Source organism: Populus alba, chromosome 11 (assembly GCF_005239225.2).
Source record: "Populus alba chromosome 11, ASM523922v2, whole genome shotgun sequence".
Lineage (NCBI taxonomy): Eukaryota > Viridiplantae > Streptophyta > Magnoliopsida > Malpighiales > Salicaceae > Populus > Populus alba.
The window spans coordinates 1,067,331-1,090,468 of NC_133294.1; the positions used below are offsets into that span (position 1 = coordinate 1,067,331).

General features: G+C 33.5%; 2 protein-coding genes across 2 annotated transcripts; both read left to right on the top strand.

The window, feature by feature from the left end:
- The first annotated feature begins 12,603 nt into the window (after positions 1-12,603).
- Positions 12,604-16,078, top strand: LOC118035840 (CRIB domain-containing protein RIC10). Its single transcript, XM_035041488.2, has 5 exons — positions 12,604-13,198; positions 13,437-13,604; positions 13,711-13,808; positions 13,994-14,087; positions 15,601-16,078. Exons 2-5 carry the CDS (start codon positions 13,547-13,549, stop codon positions 15,819-15,821), a joined length of 471 nt encoding a protein of 156 aa, XP_034897379.1. The 5' UTR covers positions 12,604-13,198; positions 13,437-13,546; the 3' UTR covers positions 15,822-16,078.
- Positions 16,079-21,493: 5,415 nt separating this feature from the next.
- Positions 21,494-22,874, top strand: LOC118035853 (thiamine thiazole synthase 2, chloroplastic). Its single transcript, XM_035041511.2, has 2 exons — positions 21,494-22,488; positions 22,585-22,874. The coding sequence occupies exons 1-2, from the start codon at positions 21,592-21,594 to the stop codon at positions 22,738-22,740; spliced, it is 1,053 nt and encodes a 350-aa protein (XP_034897402.1). The 5' UTR covers positions 21,494-21,591; the 3' UTR covers positions 22,741-22,874.
- Positions 22,875-23,138: the final 264 nt, after the last annotated feature.

The window sequence follows — 23,138 nt, forward strand, 5'->3', positions numbered from 1 at the left end:
ACAAATGCCAAGAAAATAATTTGTGTTTAAAGAAATCTATGCGAAAACACACCTTCAACACTTCCAATATTTTTTTTATAAATAAAAAGAAAATTCAAAAACATGTTAGAGTAGTGGCCGTATGCAAACACGCAAGAATTCAAAACATAAATATATATGAAAGCAAACAAACAATATATTTTTTTTAGACTTTTGAAATTTTTTTTATTATTTTTTTTAAAATATATATATATATATATATACACACACACCCACACATGCATAATATAATAATATACTAATATAATATAATATTAATATATTAAATGGGCTGGGCTGGCCCAACTAACTGGGTCGGACTCCAGCCCCAAAAATCGTTGGGCCGGACTCGGCCCAACAGCAACCTACTTTGGTCTGGGCCGGACCGGCCCAGACCCATATCATTGGGCCAGACCCTGTCTGGCCCAACAAAAAAAGGAAATGAACGGGGGGGGATTATTTCCCCCCCCCCCCGCCTCCTGCATGCAGAAACGATTCTGCATGCAGGGGGCATGAATTTAAACAAGATTAACAAAAAATGTGCAGGGGAGGAGGCGTACCTGGCGCGGCGGAGACGATGGCTTGCTTGTGGTACTGCGGTGGAGGCGGTGGCAGTGACCTAACTCACGTCGGCTCCTCACGGCGAATTCCAAGTGGTCTGGCGACGTCCTCTCGGTTCGTTTACTTGGTTTCGGTTTTCTCTCTTCCTTCCCGGTTTCAAACCTTCCCTTTGCTTTCGGTTTTCTTGGGTCTCTCCTCTGTTATGGTGTTTCTCTCTCTTCCTCTCTCTCTCACTATCTCGGTTTTTCTTTCTTTTTCGGGTCCCTCTTTCCGTTCCTCCTCCTTTCTACACTCTGTTTTCTTCTCTATTTATAGGGATATCGGGGCGTGAACACGTGGGGAGCGAGGCGTGCTGGTCGGTCGGTCGGCAGGCGCCGCTGCCAAGGTGCTTCTCTTGGTTTCGGTGGCGCGGCGGGTGGTCGGCCAGTGGCTTCGGTTTCGGGGGTCCCAAGGCGTGGAGCGTCGGGCCATGGCACGTGAGGAGAGAGGCGGGGACAAAAACCCCGGTTTTCCTCTTCTCTGCTACGCCTGCGGGGGGGAAGAAGAAGAGAAACAGTGCCGTTCAAAATAGCACCGTTTGGTCTTTTTTTAAAAAAAAAAAAAAACGCATGAAAAGGCGTCGTTTTGGAGAAAACGCGCCGTTTCATTTAAAAGTGGCGCCAGAAACGCGCCAACGTTCACATCAGTCCCTCAATTATTTTTGTTCCTTTCAATTACGTCCCTGCCAATTTCGGTCTTGTCCGCCTAGTTGGCCGCCTTTTCCACTTTGGTCCTTGGTCTCTGATTTATGCAATTTAGCCCTCAATTGATCAATAAACTTCCAATTTCTTCAATTAGGCCCCTCAATCAATTCCAAACAGCCCCCTATCTTTGCGCCTTTTTCCAAATTGGTCCCTGGTTTCGGATTTTTCACAATTAAACCCCTAATTGGCCATTAAACTTCAATATTTGTGCAATTAAGCCCCTGATTTGACTTAATAAAATCCTAAAAATTATAATTTGGCCCAGAACTTAAATTTCTTCAATTTAAAGGCCCAAATTGACTTAAAAAATCAATTTTTTCTTGCAATCAAATCCCCCTATAAATCCCAATTAAAAAAAATCAATTAAACCCATAAACATCCAAATTTGGGCTTCTATCCTCAAAATTCAAAATTCCTTCTCAATAGGGTTCTCATCCTTCAAGAATATATTGTCAAAAATCCAATCTTTGTATCTTTATACTCCTTGACCAATTTTCTGACCATTTTCTGAGCGCTTCTGCCTCCTGTTATTTTTCTAATCTTCTTTGGCTATTTATTTTATTTTTTTACGGGACCCAAAAAATGGGTTACAACAAACTATCATCCTGGTAGGGCTAATGTAGTAGTCGATGCCTTAAGTAGGAAGGGAAAAACAATGATGAATGATATGGAGCTTAAGGAACAGGAAAACATAGTGGAGTTAAAGAAGATGGGCTTGCAGCTAAGTGTCGGGCCCGAGGGATCACTGTTAGCTCAGTTAAAGATCCGATCTGTGTTTCGAGACAAGGTTTTAGTGGCTCAACAGGCAGATGGAAAGGCAAAAGAGATTAAGGAGAGGGTAAACAAGGGTATTGAGACATCATTTCAAATGCTATCCGATGGGCTAATAGCTATGGGTAGACGAATCTATTTGCCTGAGGATAAGATTTTGAAGGATGAAATATTAAGAGAAGCTCATGAATCTCGATTTGCTACTCATCCGGGAAGCACAAAGATGTATAGGGATTTAAAGGAATACTACTGGTGGCCAAATATGAAGAGGGGAATAGCAGAATTTGTGTCGAACTGTGGGATCTGTCAACAAGTAAAGATAGAACACCAGAAACCCGCAGGGGAATTACAGTCATTATCAATTCCGGAATGGAAATGGGAAGATATTTCCATGGATTTTGTGACGGGATTACCAAAGGGAAAGAAGGGGAATGATGCCATATGGGTGGTCATGGATCGACTAACAAAATCCGCTTTGTTTTTGCCTATGAAGATGACTGATTCAGTGGATAAACTGGCAAAATTATATGTAAATGAAGTAATCAGACTTCACGGCGTGCCAGTTTCAATTATATCGGATCGGGATCCAAGGTTCACATCGAGATTATGGCCTAGCTTACAACAGGCAATAGGGACAAAGTTGAATCTAAGCACATCATTTCATCCTCAGACAGATGGTCAATCCAAAATGACCATTCAAACTCTCGAGGATCTCCTGAGATCTTGTGTGTTGGAGTTTGGAGGGAATTGGGAGGATCTCCTACCATTGGTAGAGTTTACTTATAATAATAGTCATCAAACCACCATTGGTATGGCTCCTTATGAAGCATTGTATGGGAGGAAATGTCGTACCCCAATTTGTTGGGAGGAAGTAGGGGAAAGGAAGCTTTTAGGACCTAAAATGGTACAACTGACAACCGACAAAGTGAGGGTGATCAAAAAGAGGATGAAGGAAGCCCAGGATAGACAAAAAAGTTATGCAGATAACCGAAGAAGACCCTTAGAATTTCAAGTGGGGGATAAAGTATTTTTAAAGGTGGCTCCTTGGAAAGGCATCATTCGATTTGGAGTAAAAGAGAAATTAGCCCCAAGGTATATTGGCCCTTTTGAGATTAAGGAAAGAATCGGTCCAGTTGCATATCGATTAGAATTGCCTGTATATTTGGATAAGATTCATAACGTGTTCCATATGTCATTGCTGCGAAAGGCCAAAATAGACCCCTCACGGGTATTGCCACAAGTTCCTATGAAGATCGAGGGGGATCTAACCATGAAAACTAAGCCAGTCCAGATTTTAGATCGAGATGAGAAGCTGTTGAGGAATAAGAGAGTTCCCTTAGTGAGAGTATTGTGGAGAAGCTCTCGAATAGAAAAACAAACATGGGAAAGAGAATCCGAGATGAAGGAGAAGTTTCCGCACTTATTCCCCGACATAGGTACGTAACTGAATTTCGAGGACGAAATTTTTATTAGGAGGGAGAATGTAAATCCCGAGAAAAAAAAATAATAATAAAAATCAAGGCTAGATTAAATTTAAAGGAAATAAACTAAACTAGAAAGAAGTGGGGGCAAAACAAATACACTTAAAGAAGATGGGGCCTAAATGCAAATAAGAATAATTATAGAGCATAAGTACTCCTTTTGTCACAAAAAAAAAAAAAAAAAAAAAAAAAAAACAGATCTGGAGATAACTAAAGAAAAGAAAAGAGGGAGTTTTATGTTCATTTTTACAAAACCATCCAAGATTAAGGGTTGTAGGGTAAAAAAACACTGGTGGGAAAAGGGTTAACAAGAAGAGAAGAGGGAAGGGCCGGCTGCCATTAAAAAGAAAAAAAAAAGAGGGATCAAAACTTTGAGGTGTATCGGGAGGGACCACAGGCGTGGGGCAACAACAACAACAGCAGCAGGGGAGTACGAATAGAGCTTCTATTTTAGGTAGGTGAATCGCACCTATACTTCCTAGTTAATTTCCATGATTTATTTATATTACCAATGTGAATTGTGCCTTTCTGAATGTATGGGTATTCAAGGTGAAAAGTTGTGTAAATTGCCAAATGATGAAATTATCATTGACAAGGAAATATGAGAAGTGCGAATTGAGGCGTAAACTAGCAACAATTTAGTGTATGTTAGCAAATCATATTTTCATCCTAGTAAATAGGGTAATGGGGATCATCATGTAAGGACTAACATACATTTAGTGTATGTAATAGGATCACGCGGGTTAAGGGGATCACCATGTTTCGGCTAAGCATACATTTAGTGTATGTTAGGATCTCCGGGTAAGGGGAATCACCATAATTGGGTAATTTGGACTAGCATAAGAAAAGCAAGCACCCATTTAGTGTATGGTTAGGATCCCGGGAAAGGGGATCACCATGTATGGGATAATACAACATACTTTAGTGTATGTTAGGATCCCCAGATAAGGAGGAATCACCTTGGAATGACTCATATGGAGTGATGGTGATGTAGCCGGTGAATATTGGTATCGTAAGTGTGATAAGCAAAAGAAAAAAATGATCATGTCAATCTCTCATACGAGGGGGGGGGGTTTCTTAATGAAAGGTTGAAAGTGATAGAGGGAACAATTTTAATACTATAGTTGACAGAAGGGATTATAACAATAATTAATAAAAAAAAAAAAAAAAAACTAGAGAGGAGAAGGCAAAATGAACTATGAATATATACTAGTTGTTAAATTGTAGGTGTTCATGTTTGTCATATTTATTGTAATTTTCACCTTTCAATAATATGTATTTTGTTTCAGGATCATCCCATGCACGGCAAGAGTAGGTTCTAGTTTATGCTCCTTTCTTGTAATCTAGTTTTCTAAGGAGTATACCCTTGTTCAGTTTGTAAATATGATATAAAATAGAGTAATTGTATAATGTTTCGCTCATAATTTGTATAATTAATGTTTAAACTAGACTGATAAATGATGTAACCATGTAGTTCGATGTAAATCATGCTTATGCTGAGTAAATTATACTTATTTATTTTTTATCCATCCATAATGATATCTTGTTTATATATGATATCGTAAATATCTGTGGTTGATAAAAGTGTGGTATAAGTGTGGAAATTGAAAACCCATGATGATTTGGGTCAGGAATTTAGTTAGGAGATGCGAACTATTAGAAGTGTAAATAAAATTCCATGTCAATAACCTTTTTATCGGACCTTACGGTATCATGAACATATATGTGTGTTATATAATATATATAATATAATATATATATATATATATATATATATATATTGCTGATTTATTAAGTGTTTTTATTTCGATTGATATGAGAATGTTGTTTATCCCGAAATAGGGGATGTTACAATTATGAAAATCATCATGCGTTAGAGATGACTATGAAAAATCTGCATACGGGAGAGGATTCTACCTTGGTCACAAAGCTTGATTACTTTTTTTTTAAGTCCTTTCAACTCTACATTGAAGGCCACGAAACACATATAAGTTGAAATCTAAGCTAACCTTGCAAAACAGAGCAGCCGGCCAACATGCACAACTCATCAAATAAGGCTTTAGCTTTTTGCATAAAATGGAGTTAGGACCTTCCTTGGACTCAATCACTTGTCAAAGATCTTGAAGAGACCATGATAGTTGCACTCGCTCAATACGAGAATTGGACATGGAAGCTAGAGCTTGCTCAAGTGTGTGCCAGACAAAACATGAAGTTTGGCAGCCAACAACAAGATGGAGAACTTCCATGGATAGGAAAGAAAGCAGAACACTTAGAATGATGTTTGGTTGGTCTTGTTGTTTCCAATGAAAAAGAACTCGAATTTACTTAAAGAAAGATACCATCAACAAAACATGTGGAGAGGGGCAGGAGTTGGCAGGCCATCAAACAAAGCCAAAAACTCCTTGGTGTAGGAGATATGCTTCATCTGCATCTTTGATTTTCCATTAAATCATTTTCATCTGCATCAAAAACTTAAATAATAAAATAAAGAGCAATCATTGACTTCCTCTTAATAGAGAATTTTGTGGTGAATTCTTTCATTGCGTTAGATTTCATCCTCCATCGTTTGTTACGATTTTAAAATCTAGTAGAATCTACTATGCGCACTTCATTATCAGATGAAAGAATCCCAACATATAATGTTCTTATTTTCCTCGAAAATAGGAAATGCTGTATATCATTCAACATTGTGAACTGAATTTTCTCCTAATAATTTGAAGGGAACATGAACTACAAAACAATTTCTTTGAAACATGATTTTAGAAACTAAGAAAAATAGAAGATATTGAAATTAATTTTTATTTCATGAAAATAAACAAAGCCTGACTACATTGATCTTGCTCCTTCATCACCAGGACAATTACTCTAATCATACCCGAGCTGGTAATATTTTACAACCCATAAATTTCTATCCAAATCACATTGAAGAGAATGTTAAATATCAACTTGACAAAAAACAATTCATGATAAAATAGTCCAAAAATAATTGATAAATTAATTATTGATAAAAAATATCCATAAATTTATATCCAATCACATTGAAAAAATAATTGATATAAATTGATTTTTAAGATTATGTTTCCTTCAATGAACAGCTGCCACTCAACGTGGCCAACCATCGACAAATACTTAGCATGCATCAAAACACCTAAATTTTTGTGGGATTTTGCCAGAAAGCATATGAATTTCAGCAATGATATATAGTAGATTACAAGAAGATATCATTACAGTAGTTGCAGATATAAAAATCATATAATATCTATATATAATAGAGCATATAATGAATTCCTGACCTTCAACAAAAATCACACAATGTACAAATCAGATTTAAACATTTCAAAAATGGGACAGTGCGGGATTGGTCCATGTGGGGGCGCAGAAAGACAGTTATGTAGATACATTCCCGGTTAGTGCGCTGTACTTATACTATAAATGAATCAGTCTAATATTTGACTCTTATAGGTCACATAGTTTTATATCTTGTTTTCTAAGCAAAATTTTTAGACAATAAAATATTTAGATTTCATTTGATATTATGGTTTGTTTTTTAAAATTTTTTGTTAAAAAATATATTGATTAAATACAATATTTTTATTTTTTTAAATTTATTTTTAACAAAGTATCAAGTATCAAACAATTTAAAAACACAAAATAAAGAAAAAATGGTAAATCTTAATTTTTTTTTAAATTACAAAAAATAAAAAGTATTTTAAAAAATAAAATATTAGTCTCACATAAAACAAACTTTATGGCTCCTAAGTAAAGTATGATGCGGTATGATGCAATCTATGCTTTATCTGGATTATAAATTAAAGGTGTTAGCTTAATTAATATAGACTGTTGTTTTAAAAAAATAAAATATAATTTTAATTAAAAAAATATAATTTATATATTTTTTAAAATTATTTTTTTATAATTTATAGCTATAAAAATTATCAATATACTAAGAATTCGTATATGAGATCGTGAGAGTTTCCCAAATCGATGAATCAAATGATTATAGGAAAATAATGAAAAAAAAAAAAATGAAGGGGCCAAGAAGTTAAGTGGTTTTAAGGAATTAATGAAAATTCAAAGGAGAGACAAGTAAATGTAAGCTCGCTATTTTGTTATTAAAATATTAGGCTTAACGCATGAACAAATTTGTAGGATGGGTAGGGTAGCAATGATTTCACCTGTTGCCATATTTATGATATACAAATAAAAGAAGTCGAACACCGACAACAACCATATCATATCACACCATGTATTAAAAAAGATTAAGCCCATTAAAAAGTGGTATTTTTAGAAAGTAGATTTTTGACAAGTAAATTATTTTTTAATATTTGATAATATCATGAAAAATAAGTTGAAAAATATTTTATAGTGTTTGGTTATATCATGAAATAAAAACTGAAAAATAACTTACTAATATTTTTTTTTTTTAAGTTTATTAAAATAATAAGGAACAAATCTTACAAATTAAAAAGCTGAATGAGATTAATTAAAAAAAATTATTTTCATAAATTATCTCAAATAAAATAAATAACAATCAAAATAATAAAGATCAAATCTAACATATAAAAAAATTAAAGATGATAAAATTAAAATAATAATAATTATAACTTCATAAATTATTTTCAAATTAAATAAATAACAATAAAAAGAATGAGAATCAAATTTGATAGATAAAAAATTTTAATTAAAAAAAATAATAAAAGAAAATCAAATAACAATCATAAAAATAAGGACCAAAGTTAATATAAAAAATTAAATTAAATCAAATTCTAAAGATAAAATTTTTTAAAAAATCAAAATAAAATATATAACAATCAAAAAGGTTTGAGGACAAAATTTGATATAATCAATAAAAAATATAGCATTTCTAAATTTTTCATAACTTCTAAAAACTATTTTCAGCTCAAAATAAAAGGAAAAACACTTTTCTAAAAACTAAGCTAAATTTTTTTTTAACTTAAAAGTGTTTACGTTGATTAATTTTTTAATGACAAACAAATATAAAAAAAATAAAAAATAATTTTTAAAAAACTACTCTTTATAAAACAAAGCATAGATATTTATTAGAGAATTGCACGTGAATATCTAATTTTACTCGAGATAGGCAGGCTTGAATTTAAGGGTAGTCAAGTTTTTTTAATGAGACATATTAACAATTACATTGAAAACAAGAGTTAATCGGTATTTTCACATTTTTGCCTATAGTATAATTTACTAAATTAATGACTCTTCGAACAAAACATTCCTTGGTTTTAGGGATTTTTAGGTTTTTTTTTTTTTTTTGTACAACTCAATTACTTAAATGCCCAATAATCTTCCTTAACTATGGATGCAAGGGCATATAGGTATTTTGCTAATTTGTTTTTGTAATTCTCATAAGAAGTAATTGAATCTTTTAATATAAATAAATTATTATTTTAATTCAAACTAGCACATGTTAGCAAGTTGGTGTTATCCACATCTTTTAGCTGACCTGTGCACTGCCAAAACAGCATCAAGCAAAGCTTTACAAGTAAACATTCGATGCACCTCTCCGCTCCATCATTGTGGTAAGGCACCTGTTTGCATCCGATACATGGTGAAGCTCTAGCCACAAGCTTTTCCTCCCTCTATCTTTTCTCTCTCCCCTCCTAAAAAGAGTGATGAACATTGCAATATATATATGATTATTTGTTTGTTATATTAAATTAGATTTTTATTTTTTTTATTGCAACGTATTTGATCCTGAATTATTTATTGAGTTGATTTTATTTTTTAAATTTCATCATTTAACAACTGATTTTTATATTAGAATTGATCTTGTTTTTTTAATTATAATGTATTTAGTCTTCAATTGTTTATTAAGTTAGTTCTGAAGGTTGGACCAAGTTGGCTTCAATTGTTTTTAATTATTTCAGTCCCTCAACATTTAACTTTATTTGATTTTTTATTCATTTTTTAATCTTCATTCTTTCAATAACTTTTTTTTTATCCTTTTCTTAGTTTTTTTTTTTCAATTTAGTCCTTAATAATTTTCTTTAATTTTGTTTTTATACAATATTTGATCTACATTGTTTGGGTTTTAAATTGTTTTACAATTTGATATTTTATTTTGTTATTTTTTATGGTTATCTTCTAATAGGGCAGTCCTTTATTGAAAATTGATTTTTTTTTTCTTCAAATTCATCATTTGATATTTGGTTGTTAAACTCTTAATTTCATTGTTTATTGCACTTTCTTTTAGTTAAGTTAACCATGATTGTCTCATTGTTTTTCTTAGCTCTTTTTTTTATGAAATTGCTTTTTTTATATATATAATTTTACACTTTTGCATTAAATTATTAGCCTTTAAGATATGTGATTGTTTCAGTTTTTTTATGTTAGGTTATCCTAAGTACATGTTAATCAAGTTAACCCGAGTTAGCTTACATCTTTATACTATTTTATTTATTTAACTTCAATCTTTTTTGCTAGGTCCATTTTTTGAAAGTCTAATTTTTTTTTATCCCGATCTCTTTCGCGGTTGATGGGTTAGTCGAGTTAACCTGAGTTGACTTGATTTTTTTCCTCATTTTTTTATGACTTTAATTTTTTTTTTAATTTCATCATTTTGCATTAAATCATTTGCCAGTGAAATTTGTTATTTTTTCGCTTCTCTTTCTAATTCATTATTTCAAGAGCAGGTTGGTCAAGCTAATCTAGATTAGCTTGCAATTTCTTTTGCAATGGTGTTTTTTATTTAACTTGGGTCTTGGTTTTTTTAGGTGCTTCTTTTGGAAATCTAATTTTTTTTTTTTTTACTTAGATTTCATGTCGTGTGTGGCGGGTTAGTCGAGTTAACTTGAGTTGACTTAGTTTTTTTTTTCTCAATTTTTTTATGATCTTTTGTTTTCAATTTTATCATTCTGCATTAAATTATTTATCCTTGAGTTTTGTTATTTTTTCACTTTTTTTTCTGTTTGATTATTTTGAGAATTGGTTGGTAAAGGTAACCCAAATTGGCTTGGGGGTTTTTTTTATGTTTTTTTTTTTTTTTTATATATATATATATCAAACTTTGGATTTTCTTAATAGGTCCTTCTTTTGAAAATTTTTTTTTCTCATTCTCATATTGCACGCAGGCTCTGAGTTCATCAAGTTACCCCGAGTTTACTCCAGTTTTCTTTTTTCAACATTATATCTTTTATTTTATTTTTTCATCTTTGATATTATTAAGCCTTAAACCTTACAATTTTGTTTTGCTTTTCTTTATGCTAGTTCTTTCTTTCGGTCTCATATCTCAGTAATGTTTCAATTAATTTAACCAGGGTTGTCCTAGATTATCATCATCTTTGAAAAAAATTGGTCTAAACCATGGCATAACATAGGCTATCTATCTAATAGAACTAATAATAATAATAATAATAATAATAAGTACATGTGTAGATTGGCTGGCTTCTTTAAGAGCCAGAGTTGGTCGCGGAAATGACTAGAATTTATGAAATTTTTATGGAGAGATTTTTCAAGGATTCAATAATGGATATGGTGATACATAAAAATTGTAGTTTTCATTGTTTGCACTGTAATGTCATGGGAATCCTATCAAAAATACTAGGTAAATAAATGAAATTTACATCTCATAAAGGAATATAAAAGTATATTTAATGACAATATTGTGTTTCTGTTTTTGTAGTTCAATTTATTTTTTAAAATATTTTTTATTTAAAAATATATTAAGTTGATTTTTTAAAATATATATTTTTATTGATGTTCTATTATTAAAAATCAAAAATATAAAAGCATTTTTAATTTAAAAATACTTTTACAAAAACACCATTATATGCATTATTATCATACACACACTAATTACAAGGGAGAGGTAAATTTAATTTGTGAAGTTATTTTATAGTGGGCAATTGGTGGGTGTCACGTCAGGTCAGTTAATTTATCATCGACTTATGCTCACATTTGGAATGGGAAAAGGATACAAAGGGATGAGAAGTACAATTTACATATAGAATGATGTACTAGCCTCCATACCGCATTTTCCCACAGTATTAGACACTTTTTTTTATTAAAAAAAATGTTTAGTTATGAAAATAGTAAAAAATATATATAAGAAACCGTTTTATTTTATAATAAAAATGTAAATATATTAATTAGAACTAAACAAACACGAAACATTTTTTAAACTTGTACTATAAATTATGTGGTTGAAATAACTTAATTAAAAAGAATTATAAAGTTTTTTTTTAAATATATAATTTTTTAACTCGTGATGCGAGTCATTAAACTTGAAGTATCAAATCTAGAATCACAAAATCTAATTAAAAAAATTAAGTTTTAAAAGATGAAATTGAAGAAAAAAAATTATAATTATACTATTTTTTTTTAAAAAAATACTAATTCAAAATATGATAATTAAGATTACCATAACTACTATTATTAATAGGTAATATCATCATTATTACTATAATCATCATCATTATCATTAATATTACCATGATTATTATTATAATTGTTATTGTTACTATCATTATTAATATTACGATGATTATTATTATAATTGTTATTATTATCATCATCATCATCATCATCATCATAATCGTTATTATTAAAAAAATAAAAATCTTAAACTTGATTCGAAGGATAAAATTAAAAATTATAAAAACTTTGATAAAAAAACCAAGAAAAATAATAAAAAATCAAAAGAAAAATGACCAAATTAAAATTACTATTATCATTGAAAAAAAAAAATTATAAATTTAATTTGAATCAAATTACAAGCCATAAAAACTTGATGATGTCAAGTGAAAATGAGATATGTGGAGTTATAGTCTTCAAAATATATTTTTTATATATTCTTATAATAGAAAATCCAAATAATTTAATGATGTCAAGTGAAAATGAGATATGTGGAGTTGGAGAGATACATTCTATGAAGATTTTCTCTATATTAGGCAAATCCTTCTAGATCATGACAGATAACTTTTGGAAGATAAAATTCAATTTACGAGGCAGAGTTTCTCTTTGACAAGTCAACACTGCAAAAACATAAATTTACTCTCTTTAATCGCCTCTGAAAAGTTGCCCGTATTTTGAGAGAGCCCTAGCAATGTTTTTTTAGAGAAGAAGCTTTAAAAAGACAGGTTAGAGGGCTTGAGACCCGCGATCTGCTCGTTGAAAAACAAAGCAAATTCTTCCTGCACTCACATTTTTGTCACAAAATATTTGCAAGAACTCTTCATTATTAGCCAAACCAAAACCAAAACCAACAGAGCCACCATCCAACTTTTACCGTCATCTCTTCTTTCTTTCTTTGTCCTTTGTCTTTCAAACCCTTTTTGGGCTTGTTTTCGTTCCACCTTTAATTTCTTTCTTTTCTAGCTTGCTATATTCTTGACTCTTTACACCCACACGATATTTTCTCTCTTTCCTTTAGTTCAAGTTCTTTGGCTTTGATGGATTCTCTTTGATATTAGCAAGCTATCTCATGATAGTTTTACATTTAGAGTTCTTGTATGTTCTTTTTTATATTCATCAAAAGCATAGTGATAGATATATGGAGCAATATTGTTGCTTGGAGGAAGAAAGAGAGAAGAGGTTTTATATTCATTTTTGAATCTCTCACTTCTTTGTACCGCCATACCTGGCCATCAATTATTTGAGGTAAAGTTACTACAGTTTTTTTTTCTTTCTTTCCTTTCCTTCACATCAAGGCAATGTATTTTTCATTCAAAGATTCCAATCTTCTTTCACGGGTTAATAGTTTGTAAACCACATGCATAAGCTGCTACACGTTTTTGTCTGGTTTTTTCCCGTCCCTTGACATGGTCTGCTGTAATATATATTTTGGTGTGGATTGCATAATCTCCAATGTCCTAAGTACATCTTTGTTTTCTAGCAGGCAAAATTAGAAGCATCTCTCCACGTTCGTTTGGTAGTGCTGTTTCCTTCTGTTTTGAATCAATATTTCATTGAAGGACCATTCCATTTGGCTAGCTTCTAATTTTCTCAATGGAAACCAAAATCAAAGGGCTCTGTAAGGGGTTTAAGTACATCTCGCAAATCTTTGGTAAGCCTACCTTTCTTTTCTCGACAATGTATTCATATATAATATCTAGTTTCCAAATCAACATGCCTACAATTGTTGCTTGTTTGGTGCGTTTAATTTCTTGCAGTGGTGAAGCAGCGAGAGATGGAAATTGGGTATCCAACAGATGTCAAGCATGTGGCGCATATAGGGTGGGACGGCCCTTCTGGCAGTGCACCAAGTTGGGTATGTAGTAGTAATGTCTACAATTCCTGGCCTGCCATTGTCTCATAAATCCTCTGAATTTCCTCTAGCACTAGAAAAAGGAAATCTCTAATGACCATTTTTTGCACCAAAAGTGTGTTGCCATGATTCATCATGCAATTTTTATAACGATAAGTAAATGAAATTCTTGTGGGACAATATTGCAGATGAGTGAATTCAAGACACCTGACTTCTCAACAACCACTGTTGCTAATCCAAGAGATTCTAATTCTGTTACTTTCTCCCCATGGTCCTCTCAAGGTATTGTCATTGTTGTTTTTGAAAACCATGCCACTTATTTTTCTTTTGGTATTGTTGTGTAGCCATATATTGTTTTGTGGAAAAAGACTAGACTAAATAAATTACTATCAAACACCTTAATTTTTGTGTGGTGGTAAGATAACTGTGATTTGGTCACCACATATAGAATAAATAACTGCTGAGCACTGTTGTTATGCCAAAACCTAGCTAGAAGGACCTGGTTGCTTTTCTTGCAAACCACAGAACCAAGCATTGCCTTGGTTTTTTTTTGTTCACAACAACAAATAAGACATATATGTGTGGCAAAGCTTACTCACATTTGGATGCCACAGGAGTAACGGCAAAGGTTGAGTTTATGACCAAAATTATGTCTCCTTGAAAAATACTTAATAGATACCAAGTGGGGTTCTATTGCATTACAAGACAAGTGAAAGTAGGGCCTTTTCACGTGTGAAGAAACTCATAGGAATGCCCCTCTCAATTGATCAAAAAGCTAATCGTCAAGGTACGCTGAGAGTTGTTGAGATTCTTTGCCTCCAGGAGGGAAGAGTTTGGCTTTTGTGTCACGCGCGAGCTAATAATAATATTTATGTGGGTAATCTATGTAACTGATGGCCTTGGAAAAGGCCAGTTTTTGGTGGACCGTGTAAAGGATTTTGCCACTCAAGCCACTCATATATGGTGTGATAATAATAATCATAAGGTATCTTGGAGAATATTATTGAGAATCTCTGGGTATTAGTGCTGAGAGTGAGGCAATGATCCATTGATCAAGGATTTTAAAGCTGAAATTCTGTTGGAATACTTCTCAACATTCCTATATGAGGCCGTAATACATAATATGAACCATAGCACCCCACTTAGAGTAATGCTACATTCATACTAAATAAACATTAAATTAGTTTCTCTAATGATATCAATTATGATGATAAATATCCAATTGGTAGATCCTGCAACACATATTTTCAAATGATTGATGTTATTTAGAAAAATAATTCGGCATGAATATTTCGAAACCACTGGCATTACGCCATTAAGTGCTCCTCCCACTCTCCCTGCAGCTAAAAACCAATCTCCATAAACCTAGTTATAGTAATCCAATACCTGTATTATATTTTTCTTAAAAAATGGTTAGCTATGTGTTCTTGTTGTGTTGGGATAATTCTAGGGCTCAAATCTACCACTTGAAACGAAGAAAAAATTAAATCTACCAGGGATGTTGTCTTTATGAGTCATTTGGAACCGGCTGGAGGCCAGTTTAAAGAATTTGTGTCTTGTGATTCAAGTTTTTCAGGCTACTCATGTTCTGAGGCTACTATTAAGTTTGTTTTTCAAATCTAATTCCGAAATGGAACGCCTACGCCTATCTTCTATGGAAGAGATCTTTCAGATCTAGTTTTTTCCTTCTCGTACGTTGCAAGGTTTTATATATATATATATTGGTGTTTGTGCATAATTAATTATCTCCATGGTTTGATGACATGATACGATTTTTTGTAATATTTTGTGACAGATTTTGATGAATCTATGGGTCATCAAACTATGCCTAATGTGTTCAATGACATTCCACCTTCGGATCTTCCAAATGTTCCCAAGAAACCGAAAACTAGGAAAAAGAAGACAAGTTCTTCCTCTCCTAATTCTTCATCTTCGACATCAAGAATTTCCCGGAAAACGAAGCAGAAGGCTATGCAATATGAGCTTGAGTCTACACCAGAGGTACAAGTACAGTAAGAGTGTGAAGACGGCGCATGCAAAGAGCAGAAAAGGATATTGATGTGTATATCAGGAATTGCGTGTCCCCTTTTCGATATCCAGGATGATACAATGGCAGTAAGATTCAAGGTTTACATAGGAATTTGTGTTAAATAATATTTATGTAATTTTATTTATTAAGGGTAGAATAATCCTTTCAGTTTAACCTATATATACTTTATTTGTATTTAGGTTAAGACTATGTATTCATAATATACAGATTATTCAGAATTCTAGTCTCCTTTTTGTGTTTGATCTTAATTATTTTAACATGGTATCAGAGCTAGTTTTATAGAACGAGGCTTAATCTCTTATACAGTTTCGTGGATCCAACTTTTTTTGGGAGTGATATTTTGTCTTCTGCTTCTGCAAAATTTGGTATTTCGACAGTTTCTGCAATTATTTTGGTATTTTGACAGTTTCTGCAATTATTTTGGTATTTCGTCTTCACTTCAGCTTCTGCAATTTGGTATTTGCATGCAGTTTTTGCAAATTTGTTTTGTGTTTTGGAGTAATCGTATAATTTCAAGAAGATATTTGTTTAGTTTCTGTAATCTTTGTTCAGTTTCTGCAATTTAGTATTTTGTTTTCTGCTACTTTTGCATTCTGGTTATCTATGATTGTTGATTATGGCTACTAAAAGAGATGATTCATTTTAGTCTGTGAGTGTGAGGTTAGATGGGAAGAACTATTTGTATTGGAGTTATGTAATGAGAAATTTTCGTAAGGGTAAGAAGATGTAGGGGTATGTTAGTGGAACTTATACGATACCTAAGAATATTGAGGAGGGGGATGTTGGTTTGATAGATACATGGGAAACAAATAATGCAAAGATCATTACTTGGATCAACAATTCTATTGAGCATTCAATAGGTACACAGTTGGCGAAGTATGAGACAACAAAAGAGGTTTGGGATCATCTGTAAAGGTTATTCACACAATCAAATTTTACAAAACAGTATCAATTAGAGAATGACATACGAGCTTTTCATAAGAAGAACATGAGTATTCAAGAGTTTTATTCTGCTATGACAGATCTTTGGGATCAATTGGCTCTTACAGAATTGGCAGAATTAAAGGCATGTGGTGCCTATATTGAGCGTAGAGAGCAGCAACGATTGGTATAGTTTTTAATAGCATTTCATAGTGATTTCAAAGGACTTAGAGATTCAAGTATGCATCATTCTCCACTGCCTTCTGTTGACTCTGTTGTCAGTGAGTTATTGGCTGAAGAAATACGTCTTTAGTCTTATTCTGAAAAAGGAATTCTTTCTGCTTCAAATCCTTCTGTACTAGCAGTACCTTCTAGGCCATTCTCTAATCATCAGAACAAGTCTCACACAAGGGTTGGCTTCGATGAGTGCAGGTTTTGTAAGCAGAAAGGTCATTGGAAGGCTCAGTGTCCTAAGTTGAGATATCAGAATCAAGCTTGGAAGCTTAGCAATCAGTCACAATCTAATGCTCATAGACCACCTTAGGGTTATAAACCATCACACCATAATACAGCAGCAGTAGCTTCCCCAAACTCTATTACCGATCCTAATACTTTAGCTGAGTAATTTCAGAAGTTTCTCTCCTTACAGCCACAAGCAATGTCCGCTTCTTCTTCCATAGGTTAGTTGCCTCATAGTTCCTCAAGTATGTCACACTCTAAATGGGTCTTGGATTCTGGTGCTTCCCATCATATATCTCTGGATTCCTCATCTTTTACCTTTGTCCCCTTTGTCCTCCATTCCTGTTATGACTATTAATGACACTCCTATGCCTTTAGCAGGTGTTGGTCTTGTTGTCACACTTCATTTGTCTCTCCCTAATGTTTATCTTACTCCAAAACTCAAATTGAATCTTGTGTTTGTTGGTCAACTATATGATTCTGGTGATTATTTAGTCATGTTTTCTGGTTCTTTTTGTTGTGTACAGGATCTCAGTCTCAGAAGCTGATTGAGACAGGTCGTAGGGAGAATGGACTATATATTTTGGATGAGTTAGAAGTGTCAATTGCTGCTGCTACCATTACTGCTGCTGCTACCATTACTACTGTTGCTATTGATTTGTCTTCTTTTCATTTGAGTCTTTCATCTTCTAGTTTTTATTTATGGCATTCTCATCTAGGTCATGTTTTGTCTTCTCGTTTGAGATTTTTGGCATCCACAGGAGCTTTAGGAAATTTGAAAACTTATGACATTTCTGATTGTAGTGGATGTAAATTGGCAAAATTTTCCGCTTTACCTTTTAATCGAAGTATTTCTATTTCTTCTTCACCATTTGATTTAATTCATTCTGATGTATGGGGACCTTCTCATGTTGCCACAAAAGGAGGGTCTCGATATTATGTCTCTTTATGAATTCTTTGAGATATATGTAACTTTTCGAGCTCTTATCAAAACTTAATATTCTGCTATGATCAAAAGCTTTAGGTGTGATTTGGGTAGGGAATACACCTCTACTAAATTTTGCCAATTGCTTGCCTTAGATGAAACCATCTACCAAACTTCATGTACAGATACTCTTGAGCAAAATGGTGTTGCTGAAAGAAAACATAAGCATATTGTCAAAACTACTTATTCTCTCTTGTTATCTACTTTTGTTCCTAGTGAGTTTTGGGGAGAAGTTGTTCTTACTGCTGTAAATTTGATTAATACGATTCCATCTTCTCATAATTCGGGTATATCTCCTTTTGAAAAGTTATATGGGTATGTCCTTGATTATTTATCATTTAGAGTTTTTGGTTGTACTTGTTTCATTCTTCGTCCTCATGTAGAAAGTAGTAAGATATCCCCTCGATCCGTTATTTGTGTCTTTCTGGGTTATGGTGAAGGTTAAAAAGAATATTGTTTTTTTTATCCAATAACTCAGAAATTTTATGTGTCTCATTATGTTGTCTTCCTTGAGCATATACCTTTCTTTTCTATTCCATCCACTACTCATGGCTTGACTAAAACTGATCTTATTCATAACTCTACAGGTACTGGTACTTTACTCTTTAGCACACCTGAAGCTCCATTCTCATCTACAACCCTTTAAGCTTCATCTGAGGTTGTGGATCCACCTCCACGTCAGTCCATTCGCATTCGTAAGTCCACAACACTACCAAAATTTTCTTATTCTTGTTATTCTTCATCATTTACTTCCTTTTTAGCTTCTATTCATTGTCTCTTTGAGCCCTCTTCCTATAAAAAGGCAATTCTTAATCTGCTTTGGCAGCAAGCTATGGATAAGGAGCTTTCTGCTTTGAATAAGACAGATACTTGGGATCTGGTTCCTTTACCTCCTGGTAAGAGTGTTGTTGGTTGTTGTTGGGTGTATAAGATCAAAACTAATTTCGATGGGTCTATTGAGTGATACAAAGCTAGGTTGGTTGCAAAAGGATACTCTCAACATTATGGTATGGACTATGAGGAGACATTTGCCTCGGTTGCAAAAATAACTACTATTCGTACTCTTATTGCTATAGCTTCAATTCGTTAGTGGCATATTTCTTAGCTTAATGTTAAAAATGTCTTCTTGAATAGAGATCTTCAAGAAGAAGTTTTTATGACACCTCCTCCTGGTATTTCACGTGACTTTGGATATGTTTGTAAGCTTAAAAAATCATTATATGGTCTCAAACAAGCACCCCATGCTTGGTTTGAGAAATTCTCTATTGTGATCTCGTCTCTTGGCTTTGTTTCTAGTAGTCATGATTCTGCTCTTTTTATTAAGTGCACTGATGCAGGAAATATCATTTTGTCTTTATATGTTGATGACATGATTATTACTGGTGATGACATTGATGGTATTTCAGTGTTAAAGATAGAGTTGGCTAGACGATTTGAGATGAAGGATTTAGGTTATCTTCGATATTTCCTGGGTATTGAGGTAACATACTCACCTAGAGGTTAGCTTCTTTCTCAGTTGAAATATGTTACAGATATTCTTGAGCGGGCTAGACTTACTGATAACAAGACTATAAATACTCCTATTGAGGTTAACGCGAGGTACTATTCCTCTGATGGTTTACCTTTGATAGATCCTACTTTATACCTCACTATTGTTGGGAGTTTGGTATATCTCATCATTACTCATCCAGATATTGCATATGTTGTTCATGTTGTTAGTCAGTTTGTTGCTTCTCCTACTACTGTTCACTAGGCAGTTGTTCTTCGTATTTTGTGATATTTTTGGGATACAGTTTTTCAGAGTCTTTTACTTTCATCCACCTCTTTCTTAGAGTTGCGTGCATACTCTGATGCTGATCATGGTAGTGATCCCACAGATCGCAAGTTTGTTACCGAGGTTTGTATCTTTTTAGGTGATTCTCTTATTTCTTGGAAGAGCAAGAAACAACCTATTGTTTCTCAATCATCCACCAAAGCAGAATATCATGCCATGACATCTGCTACCAAAGAGATTGTTTGGTTACGTTGGTTACTTGCTGATATAGGAGTTTTCTTTTCTCATCCTATTCCTATGTATTGTGACAACCAGAGTTCTATTCAGATTACTCACAACTCGGTTTTTCATGAGCGAACTAAGCACATTGAGATCGATTGTTATCTTACTCGTCATCATCTCAAGCATGGAACCATTACTTTGCCTTTTGTTCCTTCTTTCTTGCAAATTGCAGATTTCTTTACCAAGGTGCAGTCCATTTCTCGTTTTTGTTTTCTGGTTGGCAAACTCTCGATGCTTGTAGCTGCCATATCGTGAGTTTGAGGGAAGATGTTAAATAATATTTATGTAGTCTTATTTATTAAGAGTAGAATAGTACTTTCAGTTTAACCTATATATACTTTATTTATATTTAGGTTAAGACTATGCATTTATAATATACATATTATTCAGAATTCTAGTTTTCTTTTTGTGTTTGATCTCAATTATTTTAACAATTTGAACGTAACTTTTGTAAATTATTAAAATTGTATTTCATTTATGAATTGAAGAAAATAAACTAGGTATAAGGGTGAGAAATGTCAAGTTAAAAAGAAAAAATCAATGCTCAAAGACGATCATGTTAGTGCAGGTAGCTGATTTGTTTTTTGGTTTGACAAGGAGTAATGAACATGTACAAATGTTGGATTGTTATGTTTTGCTTCTGAAAGTTTTGCTAACTCAAATTATTTGATCGATGAGACTTCTTAGCAATGGCCTTACTAGCTACAAATTGTGAAAGAATAATATCTACTTTTACAGAAGAAAAAACAAAAGAAAGTGACAAAAAAGAAAAAGTGGAATGCAAAAACAGATGAGAAAAGGACGAGAAAAAAAAAAAAAAAAAAAAAAAAAATTTAAGCTTTTAGATTAATATATCTTGAAAAGCAAAAACATGTCTCAAAATTGTGTTGATACAAATCAACCAATATGGACTAGTACTGCTGAACTAATCCTGTAATATCAATTATGGGACTGCTATAGATTTGTCCAAAAAAATCGATGAATTAGGCAATACAAAAATCTCTCACAGATCTTATTGTAGGAAAGTTGTCAATTATGTTGCTTTTGGGGCAGTCATTATAATCCAGAAAGCAAGGCTCCAAGCATTATGAGCCGTTCAAGTTCTATCTAGCTATCTATCGCATGACCCATCATTCTAACTTCTTGCAGATTTTTATTTCAGATATTTTCACATCCCACCACTTGCTACACATCCTTAAATACCAATCATCTAGACTCGCATCTCTCAAGCCTCCTGTCTAGCTTTCTCCAATTTCATTTACATCGACAAAAACCCTTTAACAAAACCTTATCAAGAACTCCTTGAATTACAGCCATGGCCACTACCCTTACCCCCTATCTATCTGCAAACCTCAAGTCCTCTTTCTTGGACAACAAATCATCCTTCCATGGCACACCTATCACTACTACTACACGTTTCACTCCCATAAAATCCTCCTCTCCTGCCATTTCCATGTCCTTAACACAACCTTCATATGATCTTCAGTCCTTTAAGTTCCAGCCCATCAAAGAATCCATCGTCTCTCGTGAAATGACCCGTCGTTACATGACAGACATGGTTACTTATGCAGACACTGACGTTGTCATTGTTGGTGCTGGCTCTGCTGGTCTTTCTTGTGCTTATGAGCTCAGCAAGAACCCTTCAGTTCGTGTTGCTATAATTGAGCAATCAGTTAGCCCTGGAGGTGGTGCATGGCTTGGTGGCCAGTTATTTTCAGCCATGATTGTGCGTAAACCCGCTCATAGATTTCTTGATGAGCTTGAAATTGAATATGATGAGGCAGATAACTATGTGGTTATCAAGCATGCAGCTCTGTTCACCTCGACAATCATGAGCAAACTCTTGGCTAGGCCTAATGTGAAGCTGTTCAATGCTGTGGCAGCAGAGGATTTAATAGTGAAAGGAGGGAGAGTTTCTGGTGTAGTTACTAACTGGGCTTTAGTGTCTATGAACCATAACACTCAATCTTGCATGGACCCTAATGTTATGGAGGCTAAGGTTGTGGTTAGTTCTTGTGGCCATGACGGGCCTTTTGGAGCTACTGGTGTTAAGAGATTGAAGAGTATTGGCATGATTGATAGTGTTCCTGGAATGAAAGCACTCGACATGAACGCTGCTGAAGATGCAATTGTTAGGCTTACAAGAGAGATTGTGCCTGGTATGATTGTTACAGGCATGGAAGTTGCAGAAATTGATGGAGCTCCAAGAATGGTAAAATCTCTATAACGATATGTATATATATATATATATCGTATTGTTTTATCAAACAGTCCTGCTTATTAACTTAATTTAACTTGATTTTTGCAGGGTCCAACATTTGGGGCAATGATGATCTCAGGGCAGAAGGCTGCACACTTGGCTTTGAAGGCTCTGGGGCAGCCAAATGCCCTAGACGGGACATTCAGTCTACAGCCAGAGCTTGTGCTTGCTGCTGCTGAGGCCGGGGATACTGTTGATGCATGAACACATTAGGACTTCTTGATTAGGGACTTGTACTGTCAAAATCAGAAAATAAGGATTAAAAAGAGGCCTTTTTTCAGGGATGGATGGGATTGATATGGATATATATATGATAGTGGATGCTCATTTTGATTAAATTGAGTTCCAATTTAATTTGTAAAATTACATTATGTTGGCCGAATTAATACCTACCAGTATGGATTAATGAATTTGAAATTGGAACCAAAATCATGCCAAGAAAATCCAATTTTAAATTTTCTTATCAACAAAGAAAATCAAATCATCTTGAGGGCTTGTCAGTCGAAAAAACTGATTGAATTTTCTGTATTCTCCATTTTAGCCTGATCTCTCAGATATAGTTAATTATGCTACAAATGAAGAGAGCCTCAAAGGGACTCCTG